The sequence below is a fragment of the Chiloscyllium plagiosum genome, unplaced genomic scaffold, assembly GCF_037043375.1.
Source record: "Chiloscyllium plagiosum isolate Xiang-an unplaced genomic scaffold, Cpla_swu_hap1 HiC_scaffold_27, whole genome shotgun sequence".
NCBI lineage: Eukaryota > Metazoa > Chordata > Chondrichthyes > Orectolobiformes > Hemiscylliidae > Chiloscyllium > Chiloscyllium plagiosum.
Window position 1 is genome coordinate 6,001,801 of NW_028270165.1, and position 16,335 is coordinate 6,018,135.

General features: G+C 47.3%; 1 protein-coding gene across 1 annotated transcript in view; it reads right to left on the bottom strand.

The window, feature by feature from the left end:
• Positions 1-1,146: 1,146 nt before the first annotated feature.
• LOC148142951 (uncharacterized) overlaps positions 1,147-16,335 on the bottom strand; it is a 93,694-nt gene continuing 78,505 nt past the window's right edge. Inside the window, 2 exon segments of the mRNA XM_087975766.1 lie at positions 1,147-2,108; positions 5,486-5,592. Coding sequence (XP_087831892.1) covers positions 1,147-2,108; positions 5,486-5,592 — 1,069 coding nt within the window.

Sequence of the window (16,335 nt, forward strand, 5' to 3'; positions counted from 1 at the left end):
AATACTAAAATACATCCGTTTTATATACTGTTGTTATTTTAAGAGCAGTTTACATATACCAAATCAATAGTATACAGTTGTTTTATGGTTATCGTTATCCAGTTACAATTAGTGGTTCTGGTTATTTCATCTGCCTTACCTTATTGTATTCAACCAACTACAAAATCCAATGTTCGAACAGTATTTTTCTTTTTGTCGTGACCGTTACCTTGAATACTGACTTGTGACCTCCTTATTGCTCTCAAAGTTCCTCATTTGTCCATACATTGTCAAGGTTTTACTTTAGTCGAATGTGTTCCTGGCTTTTTGCAGTTAGCACCCGATCTTCTGCCCTGGTCAACGTTTTCCCTTTCCAGGTCTATACTGAGGATTTCATGAGAAACCTCAGAATGTGGTGAGACTGTGGAACTCACTAACATCGCAACAGGTTGGCATGAAAAGCATTACAACCAAGGGTAAGCCAGCCAATACAAATGAGTGTCACTGTCACCAGATTCACAACACAATGAAATTAAAACATGCAAAGTCCCTCAAAATTTCTCAACTGTTCCTAACCAGACTTGATGAACAGATCTTGCACACCAAAATTATAATTTAAACAAAAACCAACAATTATAAATACTGAAACTTTGCTAGGGCAAAGTTAAGCACGATAATCTAATTAATAGCAATGATCATTTCCCCACCATCTCAGAAACAGAGACTGAAGAAAGAAAATTTTAAAATTACCAATTCAAAAATGGATTGCCAAGCATTTGTGCAATCCTTAGACAATGGATTGTTCACAGGCACGTAACTGTAAATCTAAATTCAAAGTCACTGCTGAATACGAATGGACACCCCAAAGTATTTAGCTATTTATTGTAGACTCGTTCCCAGAAAGAGACAACAAATCTTTATGTGGGCAGAAAAAACTAGAAAGAACACTCCCGGGCACAATGAGCAGCAATGCCCACTGGAAGCAAAGTTGGGGGTGGGGGGGTGGGGGCACGCTGACTCTCCCACTGCAGTCACTGTCAGAATGGGAAGGGTTCAGTCCTGGGAGTGACCCACAGCAGTGTCACCGGCAGAATCAGATTGTTGAGAGCACTGGTGCTTCCACAAGTTGCAGGATGATGAGAACCTCTGCCCACACTAGGGACAGGACTACGGCCTGTCCCCAGTGTGGATCCGCTGGTGCCTCAGCAGGTTGGAGGAATTGCTGAAGGCTTTCCCGCACTTGGGGCAGGGGAAGGGCCTCTCCCCCGTGTGGACCCGCTGATGGGCCAGTAGGTGGGATGTCTGGGTAAAGCCCTTCCCACACTCGGGGCAGGAAAATGCCCTCTCCCCGGTGTGGACCTGCTGGTGCCTCAGCCAGGCAGAGGTATCCTTGAAGGCCTTCCTGCACTTGGGGCAAGTGAAGGGCTTCTCCCCTGTGTGGACCCCCTGGTGCCTCTTCAGGTGGGAGGAACTGCTGAAAGTCTTCCCACACTCTGGGCAGGCAAACGGCTTATCTCCAGTGTGGACTCGCTGGTGCCTCTGCAGGTGGGAGCTATTACTGAAGGCATTCCCGCACTCGGGGCAGCTGAAAGGCCTCTCCCCGGTGTGGATCCGCTGGTGCATCAGCCGGGCAGAGGAATTGCTGAAGCCCTTCCCGCACTCGGGGCAGCTGAAGGGCCTCTCCCCTGTGTGGACCCGGTGGTGCCTCAGCCGGGCGGAGGAATTGCTGAATGTCTTCCCGCATTCAGGGCAGCTGAAGGGTTTCTCCCCCGTGTGGACCCGCAGGTGCCTCAGCTGGTTGGAGGAATTGCTGAATGTCTTGCCACATTCAGGGCAGCTGAAGGGTTTCTCCCCCGTGTGGACCCGGTGGTGGGTCAGGAGGGCAGAGGAATAGCTGAAGGTCTTCCTGCACTCAGAGCAAGTGAATGGCTTATCAGCTGTGTGGACCAGCTGGTGCCTTTGCAGGTGGGAGGAACTGCTAAAGGTCTTCCCACAGTCGGGGCAGCAGTAGGGTCTCTCCCCTGTGTGGACCTGCCGGTGCCTCAGCAGGTGGAAGGAATTGCTAAATCCTTTTCCGCACTCATGACAGGAGAATGGCCTCTCCCCGGTGTGACTGCGCCGATGAGTGTCTAGGTCAGACGGGAAATGGAAGCCTTTCCCACAGTTGTCACACTTCCACGGTTTCTCCACAGGGCGGGATTCCTTGGGTTTCTCCATGACCGAAGCTTCATCCGCACACAAAAGCACGTACAGCTCTTCCTCGGCGTGAATTCCTCTTCCCAGGCCGTATAACTTTTTCAGGCTCCACACTCAGAGCGATGCAATAATAGGGTCTCTCATCTCGTCCCACTGATGCTGAAAACGTATTGAAACAGGAACGAAAAAGCTTGGTTCCTTCTCACAGAATCATAGTCGAAAATTGTTGCAGTCCTGATGAATTGAGTGACTGTCAGTCATTGACATGAAAGTGAGGACTGCAAATGCTGAAGAGTCAGAGTTGAAAAGTGCGATGCTGGAAAAAGCACAGCAGATCAGGCAGCATCCGAGGAGTAGTAGAGTTGATGTTTCGGGCATAAGCCCTTGATCTGTTGATTTTGAAACTTCTGTCTTCAGATCTTCAAATACTCTTAAAAAAAAATTACAAAAATCATCACTGTCAGTCCAGGGTAGAAATTCAGAACAAGCAACTCTACTTTCTGCACAACGTTGTTTTCTTTTTCCACAAAATTGAAAGCACCATCTCTCTCTCTCTTTTTCTCGAGTTTTGGATACCTCCACCTGAAAGTTATTATCTTTCACGATGTTGGGATACTGCTGAGAGTGAGCAGGTCTGATTTGGGAAGCAAAAAAGTGTCAATTCAGGATGAACCTACAGCTTCTGGAGAAATAACCAGACACAAAATGGTTAATGTCCGGGGAGATGGTGAGGAAGAAATGAGACATCAAGGCATTGGCACCAACACCAGAGAAAAACTGAACATACAGACGTAGTAAATATTAGTGGCAAGCCAAAGTCAGAGATATACAGCAGAGAAACAGGTCCTTCGGTCCAACTCATCCATGCTGACCAGATATCCTAAATTAATCTAGTCCCATTTGATAGCACTTGGCTCATATCCCTCTAAACCCGTCCTATTCATCTAACCATCCAGATGCCTTTTAAACTGTTGTAATCATACCAGCCTCCACCACTTCCTTTGGCAGCTCATTCCTTGCACGCACCACCTTCTGCATGAAAAAGTTGCACGATGGGCCCCCTTTAAATCTCCCCGCTCCTCACTCTAACCCTATTATCCTCTAATTCTGGACTCCGCCAATTCCCCACCTTGTCATCTATCATACCCTATCTATGCCCCTCATGATTTTATAAATGTGTATAAGGTCACACCTCAGCCTCCCTTGGGTAAACCTTACCCTTGGATAAACAACCCCAGCCTATTCAGCTCAAACCCTGGCAACCTCCTTGTAAATATTTTCTGAACCCTTTCAGGTTTCACAACATCCTTCCGATAGGAGGGAGACCAGAATTGCACACAATATTCCAAAAGTGGCCTAACCAATGTCCTATACATCCACAACATAACTGCCCAACTCCTCTACTCAGAGGATTGGGAATTTTTTTCAAAATGCACAAAAACACAACCAGGAAAGAATGCAGGGACAAACTGAACTTTTGATGGTCAGCTTGGAAGCACCAATGCCTCAGGGCAAAGATCCTTTTGTTACACAATGATTGTTCAATTTTGTGACCAAAATAATTGGATTTGTAATTACTTATATCAGATATTGTCATCATCTCAGGCAAGAACACAACCAATTTTTTTCCGACAGTACATTTACATGATTCGATACATTTCCCTATTCCTTACTTTACCAGATTACCAGGAATGGAGGGTTTGAATTATAAGTAGAGGCGGGATAGACTAGGAGCTGGAGCCTAGAAAGTTGAGAGGTGATGTTGTAGAGGTTTAGAAAATCGTAAGAGTATAGATAAGGTGTCTTTTCCCTAGGGTTGGCAGAAAAGCAGCTCATAAAGTCAGTACCGTATGGAAACAGGCCCTTCAGCCCAACAAGTCCACACCGAGTCCGGAAGAGTAACCCACCTAGACATATTACCCAACATTTACCCCCTGACCAATGCACCTAAGCTGCACATACATCCTCACCCCCACGCTGTATTCCATACCAGGTGCCGTCGCCACCTCCTCCAGGTCCCGCCCCCACACTGTATTCCATACCAGGTGCCACCTCCATGTCTTCTTCAAATACCACCAGGGATATATTTCCCTCCCCTCCCCTATCAGCATTCCGAAAACACCACTCCCTCTGTGACTCACTCGTCAGGTCCACACCCCCCACCAATCCAACCTCCACCCCCGACACCTGCCCCTGCAACCGCAAGAAATGCAAAACTTGCACCCACACCTCCCCCCTTACTTCCCTCCAAGGCCCCAAGTTATCCTTCCATATCCGCCACAAATTCACCTGCACTTCCACACACATCATTTATTGCATCCGCTGCACCCAATGTGGCCTCCTCTATATTGGGGAGACAGGCCGCCTACTTGCGGAACGTTTCAGAGAACACCCGGACCAACCACCCCGTGGCTGAACACTTCAACTGCCCCTCCCACTCCACCAAGGACATGCAGATCCTTGGACTCCTCCATCGCCAGACCATAGCAACATGACGGTTGGAGGAAGTGCGCCTCATCTTCCACCTAGGAACCCTCCAACCACAAGGGATGAACTCAGATTTCTCCAGTTTCCTCATTTCCCCTCCAACCACCTTGTCTCAGTCAAATCCCTCGAACTCAGCACCGCCTTCCTAACCTGCAATCTTCTTCCTGACCTCTCCGCCCCCACCCCCACTCCAGTCTATCACCCTCACCTTGACCTCCTTTCACCTATCGCATTTCCAACCCCCCCTTCCCCAAGTCCCTTCTCCCTCCCCTTTATCTTAGCCTGCTGAGCACACTTGCCTCATTCTTGAAAAAGGGCTCATACCCGAAAGGTCGGTTCTCCTGCTCCTTGGATGCTGCCTGACGTGCTGCGCTTTTCCAGCAACACATTTTCAGCCACCTTCATGTTGTCGCCTCCTCCTCCAGGCCCCGCCCCCACGCTGCCTTCTATATCAGGCCCCGCCCCCACGGTGCCACGCTGCGTTCTACCCCAGGCCCCGCCCCCACCGTCTCCCAGGCCCCGCCCCCACGGTGCCACGCTGCGTTCTACCCCAGGCCCCGCCCACACTGCCGTGTCGCCCACGTGGAGACCTCGAGCTGAAAATGTGGCTTCTTCAGGGCTCATCCCCGAAACGTCGATTCTCCTGCTCCTTGGATGATGCCTGACCTGCTGCGCTTTTCCAGCATCGCATTTTCAGCTCTGATCTGCAGCATCTGCAGTCCTCACTTTCTCCACGTGGAGACTCTATCCAGCACCGGGCCTTTCCAGTCCAATGTGAGTTCCGGGTCGGTAGCCAGGCCATCGCGACCGCCCCAGTACTCACCCGCAACCTCGGTCTCCGGTAACGCTGCCCCGGAATCTGCCGATAACAAAACTCGGACCGACCTCGACTTCATTCCAGCTTCTGACTCAAAGTAGACAGGCAGGAGGCTGAAAGAACACAGCGAGCCAGGCAGCAGCAGGAGGGGAAGAAGTCGACGTTTCTGGTGTAACTCTTCCTCAGGTTTGGGGGTGGGTGTCGGGGGAGCTGCAGATAAAGGGGGTTGTGGGGGCAGGGTGGCGGAGTGGGGATTGGTGTAGACAGGTAGAGGGTTTGACGTGGTTGGCCAATTGGAGAAACGAATCCGGTTGGTGGCCTACGGGGGTTCGGGGGAGGGGAGGAGAGGGACGGTATTTGAAATTGGAGAACTCAATGGTGAGTCCTCCAGGCTGAAGGCTGCCCAAGCGGAAGTTGAGGTGTGGTTTGTCATGGCAATAGAGGAAGCGGAGGATGGTCAAGTTGGAAAGGGAATTACAATGAGCGGATCTGGGAGGTCCTGTCGGCCCGGCTGAGATGGTTGGTGAACTTTCCCTCAGTTTATGTTTTGTCTCCCCGATGTAAAAAAGACCACATCAGGCGCATCTGATATTGTAAATTAGGTTGAAAGAGGTGCAGGTTAACCTCTGTCTCAGCTGGAAAGACTACTTGGGGCTCTGGATTGAGGTGAGGGGGTGGTGCCTGCTTGGAGCATTTCTATCTATACACAGTATCACCTTTCGTAGAACAAAAAATCCTAAGGAGCACCATAAAACATAAGATCACTATCTTGGTCATAGCATCATACAGCATGGAAACAGACCCTTCGGTCCAACTAGTCCATGCTGACCCTGTTCCCAAACTAAACTAGTCCCCCTGCCTGTGTTTGGCTCATATCCCTTCAAACATTTCCTATTCATGTACCTATCCAAATGGAGATTTGGCCGAGCAGGGGAGTGTAGCTACATCATATACTCTAGTCCGGCGGAGCAATTCACTTCTAGGGGGGCATCCTTCACGACCGAGCGTTGAGCTTCAGGAGGGACGCACATGGAACTGTGAGGGAAGAGGGACAACCACCTACCTAGCCAGATCAGCCAAATCAACCCTGAAAATCAATGGGGTGACAGATGTCGCACCCAGATCGCACCATGGGTTGGGGGAGTTCAGAACTATAGGGCATATGTTTAGGGTTAAGGGGGGGTGAGATTTAGAGGAGACCGAAGGGGCAACTTTTTCACATAGAGGGTGGTACGTGTTGAGTTGCCAGAGGGAGTGGTGGAGGATAGTACAATTGCAACCATTAAAAGCCATCTGGATAGGTATATGAATAGGAAGGGTTTGGAGGGATATGAGCTGGGTGCTGGCAGGTGGGATTAGATTGGGTTGGGATATCTGGTCAGTATGGAGAGTTGGACCAAAGGGTCTGTTTCTGTTCTGTTCATCACTTTGGCTCTATGACTTTTAAACATTCAGCACTTCCTCTAACAGTTCACTTCACACACAAACCTGTGTAAAAACAGTTGCCCCTCCAGTCCTTTTGTCAGTCTTTTTCCTCTCACTTTAAAAATATATGCCCTAATTTTGAACTCCCCTACCCTTAGAGAAAAGACATTTGCTATTCACGTTATCTTTGCCCCTCATGACTTTATAAACCTCCATAAGGTGGCCCCTCTACCTCCTACACTCCAGTGAAAAAACATCCCAGCCTATCCAGTCTATAAATCATTCCAGCAACATCCTGGTCAAAAAGGGTGAGTTTTAACAATTGACCATAAGGGCAATGAAGACTCAACCAGCTTACAGTGGGTTTGGAATCACACGTAGGCCAGACCAGGTTCAGACAGCAGAAAACCAGATGAGTTTGTTTTAAAGGATTAGATTAGATTCCTTACAGATTCTTTACAGTGTGGAAACCAGCCCTTCAGCCCAACCAGTCCACACCGACCCTCCGAAAAGTAACCTACCCAAACCCAATTCCCTCTGACTAATGCACCTAACACTATGGGCAATTTAGCATGGCTAATTCACCTAACCTGCACATCTTTGGACTGTGGGAGGAAACCGAAGCACCCGGAGGTAACCCACACAGGGAGAATGTGCAAACTCCACACAGACAGTTGCCCAAGGTTAACCACTGAGCCACCGTACCGCCCATTTTTACAACAATCCACAACAGTTTTGTAATTAGACTCTTCATTCCAGATTTATATTGAATTTACATTCCACCATCTGTCTTAGTAGGTTTTGAACCGAGGGAATGTTTACCTCTGTCACCACTGCAAAGAATGTCAAACATGACCTTGATAAGAACAGTTTCAGGGGCGGAAACCAGACTAGAGGGCTTTAAATGTGGAAGTCTGGAAAAGATGGGAATGGCTATTTCAACAACATTACATCCAAACCAACACTTCCATTGACGCGATAGTAACAGGAAATTTTATTTTAGTTAGAAGATTTTCAGCAACACTGAGTAAGAAGGAACAAAATTGATATAAGAAACACAGCAATTGCTACAATGTGCTCACTCCCAATATAAGGTCATCTGGTGTTCAATTAACTGTCTACAAGAGGCAATATTGGAAAGGAATGACCCAGTTCAAGGATATAAGAGGGGAGACACAGACTCCTTGGTAAAGACATACAATGGGCGGGAGTAGGCCACTCGGCCCTTCGAGCCTGCTGCAACATTCAATAAGATCATGGCTGATCTGAATATAACCTCAGCTCTACATTCCTCCACATCCCCGACAATCTGTCACCCGCTTGGTTAGCAAGAACCTATCTACCTCTGCCTTAAAGATACTGAATCCTGAATACTGACACACAACCCTGAGAGAGAAAAGAAATCCTCATTTCTGTCTTAAATGTGCAACCTCACACTTTTAACATATGACTCCCTAGTTCCAGATGTTAAGATAGTGATACAAGCTGCATTCAAATAACATCTGTGGTATAGTCAACTGCCTTAAAGTGCCTCAGCCAGTCAGGCAACACTGGTGGAGAGTGAGAGAGAGAGAAAGAAACTGAGTCAATATCCTGTCCTAAGTCCAGAACAGCTGTGAAGAAGGGTCAAAATGCACTCGAAATGCTAACTCTGATTCTTTCTCAACACGTGCTGCTAGTCCTGCTGAGTTTCTCCAGCAATTTCTGCCTGTGTGTATTTCAGATCTCCAGTATCCGCAGTTCTTCATTACACTGACTTAGATTAGATTAGATTACTTACAGTGTGGAAACAGGCCCTTCGGCCCAACAAGTCCACACCGACCCGCCGAAGCGCAACCCACCCATACCCCTACATTTACCCCTTTAACCTAACACTACGGGCAATTTAGTATGGCCAATTCACCTGACCCGCACATCTTTTGGACTGTGGGAGGAAACCGGAGCACCCGGAGGAAACCCACGCAGACACGGGGAGAATGTGCAAACTCCACACAGTCAGTCGCCTAAGTCGGGAATTGAACCCGGGTCTACAGGCGCTGTGAGGCAGCAGTGCTAACCACTGGGCCACCGTGCCGCCCACGAAGCTTAGGGAAGCTCAAATCCCATTAAAGGGTAACGCAGAAGGGCTGGAATTACTCAGCAAGTCTGGCAGCAGCTATGGAGATAAAAACAGTTAGCTCTTCAAGTCATTGAATGATCTTACATCAGGGAAATATTTTTGGGGAAGTTGTAACTGCAACATCTGGGTGAACTCTCTCAGCCATGGGTCAGGCTGACTCAGCATTCTGGTCCAAATTACCATCCTGCTCATTACCTGTTACCTGCTCAATTTGTTGCTCTTGTTATATTTCTACGGTTGCCACATTCCTATGTTTTAAAATGATATTGCAACCAAATATGAATTTTCCAATGTAAGTAATCAGAGGGTTTCGAATATAAAAGTTAACTTTTAAACAAAAAGTATTTATTCATTCTTGGGGTGTAGGCATCGCTGGCAATGCCAGCATTTTTACCCATCCTTAACCATCCTGTGGTTGGTTGGAAAAGAGAATGAAGGTGTCTGAGATGGTCTTGATCAGCAGAGCAAAGCCCAAGACGGGTGTGTTCAAGTAAAAGTATCCTCCACTCCCACAACCAAGTCTGCGTTCACTGCAATTACAGAGGTCTTCATGACAGATGGAACAGCTCTCTCCATCAGCACTCTGTCCCATCTAAAACTCCCAGGACAGGGACAGCATGGGAATACAATCAGAATAAAGCCTCCTCTACTCTTTTCAGTTGAAAGTGAAGCAACCATGACACTGTCCCAAACACTGCCAAGAAAGACACATCATTGGGTTAGATACAGGGTAAAACTCCCTCTAACGTTCCCATTCAAACACTCCCAGGACAGGGACAGCAGAGGGTTAAATAAAGAGTTGACCTTCTTCCATTCTGACCGACACTTGGTATGTTCTACACCAATCCTCAACGATAATTCAGAAGTGAGACTATTATCTGGTACTGAATTCACATTTCCTAATGGGAATGACAGGAACAGAAAATCGAGTGAAACACAGATCGATAAAGCACACAACGCGCAACAGAACCAGATTGGGATCAGACATTTAAATGACAGGAGATATTGTCCCTGCAACAATCCGAATGTGAGCTGAACAACTTTCACACTCGAATAGGTTTCTCTGGGGATGCAGTGTCCACCTTACCGCTGTCTGGTCAGTTCATCTGCTCCCGTTCAGAGCTGAGAGTTGTAGCTGACCACATGCTGGCCTGGGGTCAAGATGTTAGAGGGTAAAGGTCAACTTGGATTGAAGGCATCCTGTGTCATGTCAGTGAGGTCAAGGGTCGCTGCATTACTTAGCTTATCGGGGTCAAGGGGATATTGGGCTAGGCTTCTATCAGTTTGAGTTTCGAAGAATTAAATGATCTGATGGAGATGTATAACATCCTGAGAGGACTTAATGTGAATGTATGAATCCCTTTGTGGCAGAGACTAGAAATGAGTGGACACAGTTAACAAATAAGTGGCCTCTCATTTAAGATGGAAAAGTTTTGCTTTTCTGTCAAAGGTTCCCGAGTCTTTGAAATTCACTCCCTCAGAGCTGCACAGGGTGGTGGCTCAATGGTTAGCACTGCTGTCTCACAGCATCAGGGTCCCAGGTTTGATTCCACCCTCAGCCAACTGTTTGTGTGGTGTTTGCACATTCTCCCCATGTCTGTGTGGGCTTCCTCCCACAGTCCAAATGATGTTCGGATTAGGGTGGATTGGCCATAGGAAATGCAGGGTTACCAGAATAGGGTAGTTGGAATGGATGGTCAGTGTCAACTTGATGAGCTGAACGGCCTATTGCACGCTGTAGGGATTCTAGAACTGCCTGGAGCCTGTAACTTACCAGATGATACGTGGACACTTTTCGTACACTGCTTTTATTCAAGCCTGCAGAGCCACTTCCATAAGTTGGCAACAAACCCCCCAAATGATCTGTTTGATATACTGTTCAATTATTTTAAGAGCAGCTTACCTATACCAAATCAACAGTATACACTTGTCTTAGGGAAATCCACAGTTGAAAAATGTGGTGCTGGAAAAACACAGCAGGTCAGGCAGCATTCGAGGAGCAGGAGAATCGATGTTTCAGGCATAAGCCCTTCTTCAGGAAGGGTTTAAGCCCTTCTCCTGCTTCTCAGATGCTGCCTGGCCTGCTGTGTTTTTCCAGCATGACATTTTTCAACTCTGGTACTCCAGCATCTGCAGTCCTCACTTTCTCCGTAGGGAAATCCACATCCAATTATGATTAGTAGTTCTGGTTATTTTATTTGTCTTACCTTATTGTATTTAACCAACTACAGCATCTCAACACTTGCCTAATTACAATATCCAATGTCAATAGAGTACAGTTTTTTGTCATGACTGTTATCTTGAACACTGACTTGTGATCCCTGCATTGTTGTCAAAGTTCCTTATTTTTCCCTACATTGTCAAAAGTTTTACTTTGCCGAATTCTTCCTGGCTTTTTGCAGTTAGCACCTTATATTCTGCTCGTCAACATTTTCCCTTCCAAGTCCGTACGGAGGATTTCATGAGAAATTTCAAATGTGTGGTGAGACTGTGGAACTCACTACCACAGTGAGTAGTTAGGGTGAAAGCAAGGGTAAGCAAGCCAATACAAACGATTGTCATGATCACCAGATTCACAGCACAATGAAATTAAAACACACAATGTCCCTCAGAATTTCTCAGCTCTTCGTAGTCAGACTTGAAGAACAGATCTTGCACATCAAAACTAAACAAAAGTTAAACAAGACAATTTAATTAATAGCAATGATCATGCCCCCACCATCTCACAGACAGAGACTTAAGGGGTAAACTAAAAAAGAAAACAAAGAAATGACCAATTCAACCAGTTTCCAACAATTGATTTCCAAGCTTTTGTGCAATTTTTGGATGATGAGTCGTTCACACGCACATAACCGTATATCTAATTTCAAAGTCACTGCAAATGCGAATGGTTGTCCCGATGCATTCCGCGCCTTCTTACAGACTGTGACTCATTCCCAGAAAAAGCCAACAATTCTTTAACTGGACAGAAAAAAAAAGTAGCTTCTGGGCTCAACATGCTGCAGCTCCCACTGGAAGCAAAGTTGGACGGAGGGAAGTCCAGCAGGAAATAAAAATAGCTCACTGACTCTCCACTGCCAGAACAGGCGGGAGTTTCAGTCCTGGGGGTGACCCACAACAGCATCACCGGTGTAATCCGATTGTTGGGAGCACTGGTGCCCCCCGCAAGTTGCAGGACAACAAAAACCTCCACCTGCACTAGGGGCTGGCAAATGGCCTCTCAACAGTGTGGATCTGCTAGTGCCTCAGCAGATGGGAAGAATTGCTGAAGGCCTTCCTGCACTCGGGGCAGGGGAAGGGCCTCTCCCCGTGTGGACCCGCCGGTGGGTCAGCAGATTGGAGGAATGGCTGAAGCCCTTCCCCTACTCAGGACAGCTAAAGGGCCTCTCCCCCGTGTGGACTTGTTGGTGGATCTGAAGGGTGGAGGCCTGTGTGGATGCACCGATGGGTCTCTAAGGCAGAGGGGACACAGAAACCTTTCCCACAGTCGCCACACCTCCACAGTTTCTCCACAGGACAGGATTCCCCGGGTTTCTCCATGGCCGAAGCTTCAGCCGCACACAAATGTGTGTAGAGCTTCTACCCGCCGTGAATTCCTCTTTCCAAGCTGTATCATTGTTTCAGGCTCCACACTCAGTCCACTGCAACAGTACGGTGGCTCATCCAGTCCATCGGAGTGTCTTAAGTCTGTGAGGGGGTGCGGGGGGGTGGGGGGGGGAGTGTGTGTGTGTGCGCGGGCGCGGGGGAGTGTGTAGTGCAATGGTGATCACCTGTAATGTGACATGAACCCAAGGTCCCGGTTGAGGCCCTCCCTATGGGTACCAAACTTAACTATCAGCCTCTGCTGCCTGTCCCGAAGTCCACCTTGGAGGATGGTCACCCGAAGGTCCGAGGCTGAATGTCCTGGACCACTGAAGTGTTTCCAAACTGGGAGGGAACCCTCCTGTCTGTTGATTGTTGTGCGGTGCCCATTCATCCGTTGTCGCAGCCTTTGCTCGGTTTCCCCAATGTACCATGCACAGGCTTATACTCCATCACACTCTTACATTACCAAACATGCACATAGGCAAACACACGCTCTTACACAAACTCTCAGACACAAACTCACATATACACACACACACACTCTCTCATGCATGCAGAGACACACAAGTCTATGGGATAAATTTACATTTGCAGATAGATTCAATTTTGATCAAAAAGCACAATCTGTAGGTAATCAATATTTTAATAATTTTAAACATTGTAATATTTTAAAACTTCCGACTTTGGAAATGGAACCAGTCTGATTGCCTGTATCCCAATCTTCAGACTCGAATCTCACACCATTCATGTACTGAGCTGTGATGTCACCGATTTTTATAAAACCTTAAGTCATCTCGAGAACCTGACTTAAAAGTACTTCTGGGCTTTACATATTAATGAACCTAAACCTGCAACCCATTCTAAAAGAATGAAGACTAAACCGCAATCTAGGGTTGTTCAATATAGCCCAGTTGCACGACACTGATATTTTCTATAAAATCTGTGTCTTATGATCCTGCTCCACTGCTACCTGAAGGAGCAGCGCTCCAAAAGCTAGTGCTTCCTAATAAACCTGTTGGACTATAACCTGGTTGTGTGTGATTTTTAACTGTATCCACCCCAGTCCAACATCGACTCCTCCACATTGTTTACAGTGAACACAGCCCACACCTCCTGATGCGGTCTGTAAACCTTACAATGCTGACGACATAACGCAGTACCTGCACTCCTGGAAAATTTCTAACCATACTTCCTGGTGCTGCCAGTAAACGTTACAATGGCATGATGCAGTGCCTGCGCTCTTGAAAAAATTACCATTTCTAACGATACTAGCTACTCATTCACTGCTGCAACTGATACACAACATTGGAAACTTAGTGCAGGAGGCTGAAAGAAATGAGCAGTTTTAAAACAAAAACCTGTTGCAGCTCAAAGCTTCCATGAGTCTGAGACTGGTGGTAAGTTCAGGTAACCTTTATTGCAACCCAACTTTGTTACAGCTTCAGATCCTCCCAGCAACAAGGCATAGAAAAAGTAGCTGCTTTTTAAACAGCACAAGGTCAGAGCATTGTCAGTCCAGAGAAGAAATTCAGAATATGCAATTCTACTTTCTGAGGAACGTTTTTTGCTTTTGTTATTCCACAAAATTGAAAGCACAATCCCACTCTCCCACTCCCTGTGTTCTCACTCTGCTTGAACTAATTCTCCTGAAGATTCAGGATCTCACAGACAGAAAAACAAAAAATATCAAAACTGGCATCTCTCTGAATTTTGGACAACCCCATCCAACAGTTAATATCTTTCACAGAATGAGCAGGTCTGATTTTGGGAAGCAAAAACAAAAGGGTGTGTCAATTCGGGGTGAACCAGCAATGCAGCTTCTTGATGAAGAACCAGACATTAAATTGTTAACATCCCCAGGAAAAAAAAGGGTGGGTGTGGAGGAGGTGAGACATCAAGGCATTAACACCAACACTCAAGAGAAACTAAACATACAGACATGGCAAACATTGTTGGAAAGCCAGGGTCATGGAGATATACAGCACAGAAACAGGCCCTTCAGACCAACTCATCCGTCCAGAAAATATATCCTAAATCAATTAGTCCCATTTGTCAGCACCTTAGCCGATAACCCTTTAAACCCTTCTTATTCGTTTTCCTCATTCAGATGCCTTTTCAATATTGTAATTGTACCAGCCTGCATCACTTCCTCTGACAGCTCATTCCTTTCACGCACCACCCTCTGAATGAAAAAGTTGCCCTTTTGCTCCCTTTTAATCTCGCTACCACCCCACCCACCATCCCCCTCCACATCCCCCAACAGTGAACCGATGACCCTCTCATTTCGGACTCCCCTATCCCCAGGAAAAGAGATGGTCTATTTACCTTATCCATGCCCCTCATGATTTTATAAATATCTATAAGGCCACCCCTCAGCCTCTCACACTCCAAGGAAAACAGCCCTAACCTATTCAACCTCTCCCTATAGCTCAAATCTCTCAACCCTGGCAATATTCTTGTAAATCTTTTCTGAACCCTTTCAAGTCTCACAACATCTTTCCAATAGGAGGGAGACCAGAATTGCATACAACATTCCAAAAGTGGCTGCGGTTCTGTTGGGCAATGGTAATTTAGTTCCAAAATGTTAATTCCTTCACCGAGAAGGGAATAATTTGCAACGTAGCTGAGAGAGGCCCCTTGCGGATGAGTGAAAAACAGAGAGAGAACTTTCCATTAAAGGTGGAGAGGAACAGAGTTGATTCTGTGATTGGGGACTTAAATCTAAAGCGAGAAAATTACAACGGCAAAGGCACAAACAGGCCACAACAAATGAGGGAACATTATTTTAAAAAATGACAAACATTTAAATAGCACCTGGAGGAACTGCAATAGTTGTCACTTCCTGTCTGGCAAAATAAAATACAAAAGGTGGTGGTCCAGCCACAGCTAACAAGGGACATCATGGATCGTACTGGATCCAAAGAAATGGTGTACAAATTGGCCAAGGAAAAGCAGATCTGAAGACTGGGAGCACTTCAGGTTTCAGCAAAAGGATTGATTAAAAAGGGGGAAATGGGATATGTAAAGACAAAAAAAAAGGATTAGTGAAAATAATTACAAATGAGAACAGGCAAAGTTCTCATGTGGATCAAAGAGATGGCAGACCAATTAACCACACATGTTGCTTCTATCATCACAAAGCAGGACACAAGTAACATCCCCAAAAGTTTGGGGAACACATGGTCCATCGAGAGCAGAACTGAATAGTTGTTGGGGAAATTGATGGGACTAAAAATTTACAAAGCACCGGCACCTGATAATCCAAACTCCAGGGTATGGACTGAGATAAGTCAGTCCATCGCCCGCGCTACATTGCCCGCGGCAATAGCTGCCGCCGCCGCCAACGACGACGTCACTTCCGCCCCCACCGACCTCGCAGCCTCCGCTATCGCCGCCCAAACAACCGCCGGCAGATTCGCGACCTCCGCGGCTATGGGGAATAACTCTGTCTCTGCGGTCGCCGCAGCCACTTCCGCCCCCAGTAACGTCACTAACCTACACGCCCACAACGCCGCATGTGTCTCCGCCCCCACGCCGATCTCCACGCCTAACCCCGCCCCCCCGGCGAGTTCCGTCACCACGCCTAAACCCGCCCCTTCGCCGATCTCCGACTGCATAACTAACCCCGCCCCCACGCCTATTTCCGTCACCACGTCTAACCCCGCCCCTTCGCCTATCGCCATCACCACGCCAAACCCCGCCCCCACGCCAATCCCCGTCCCCGCCC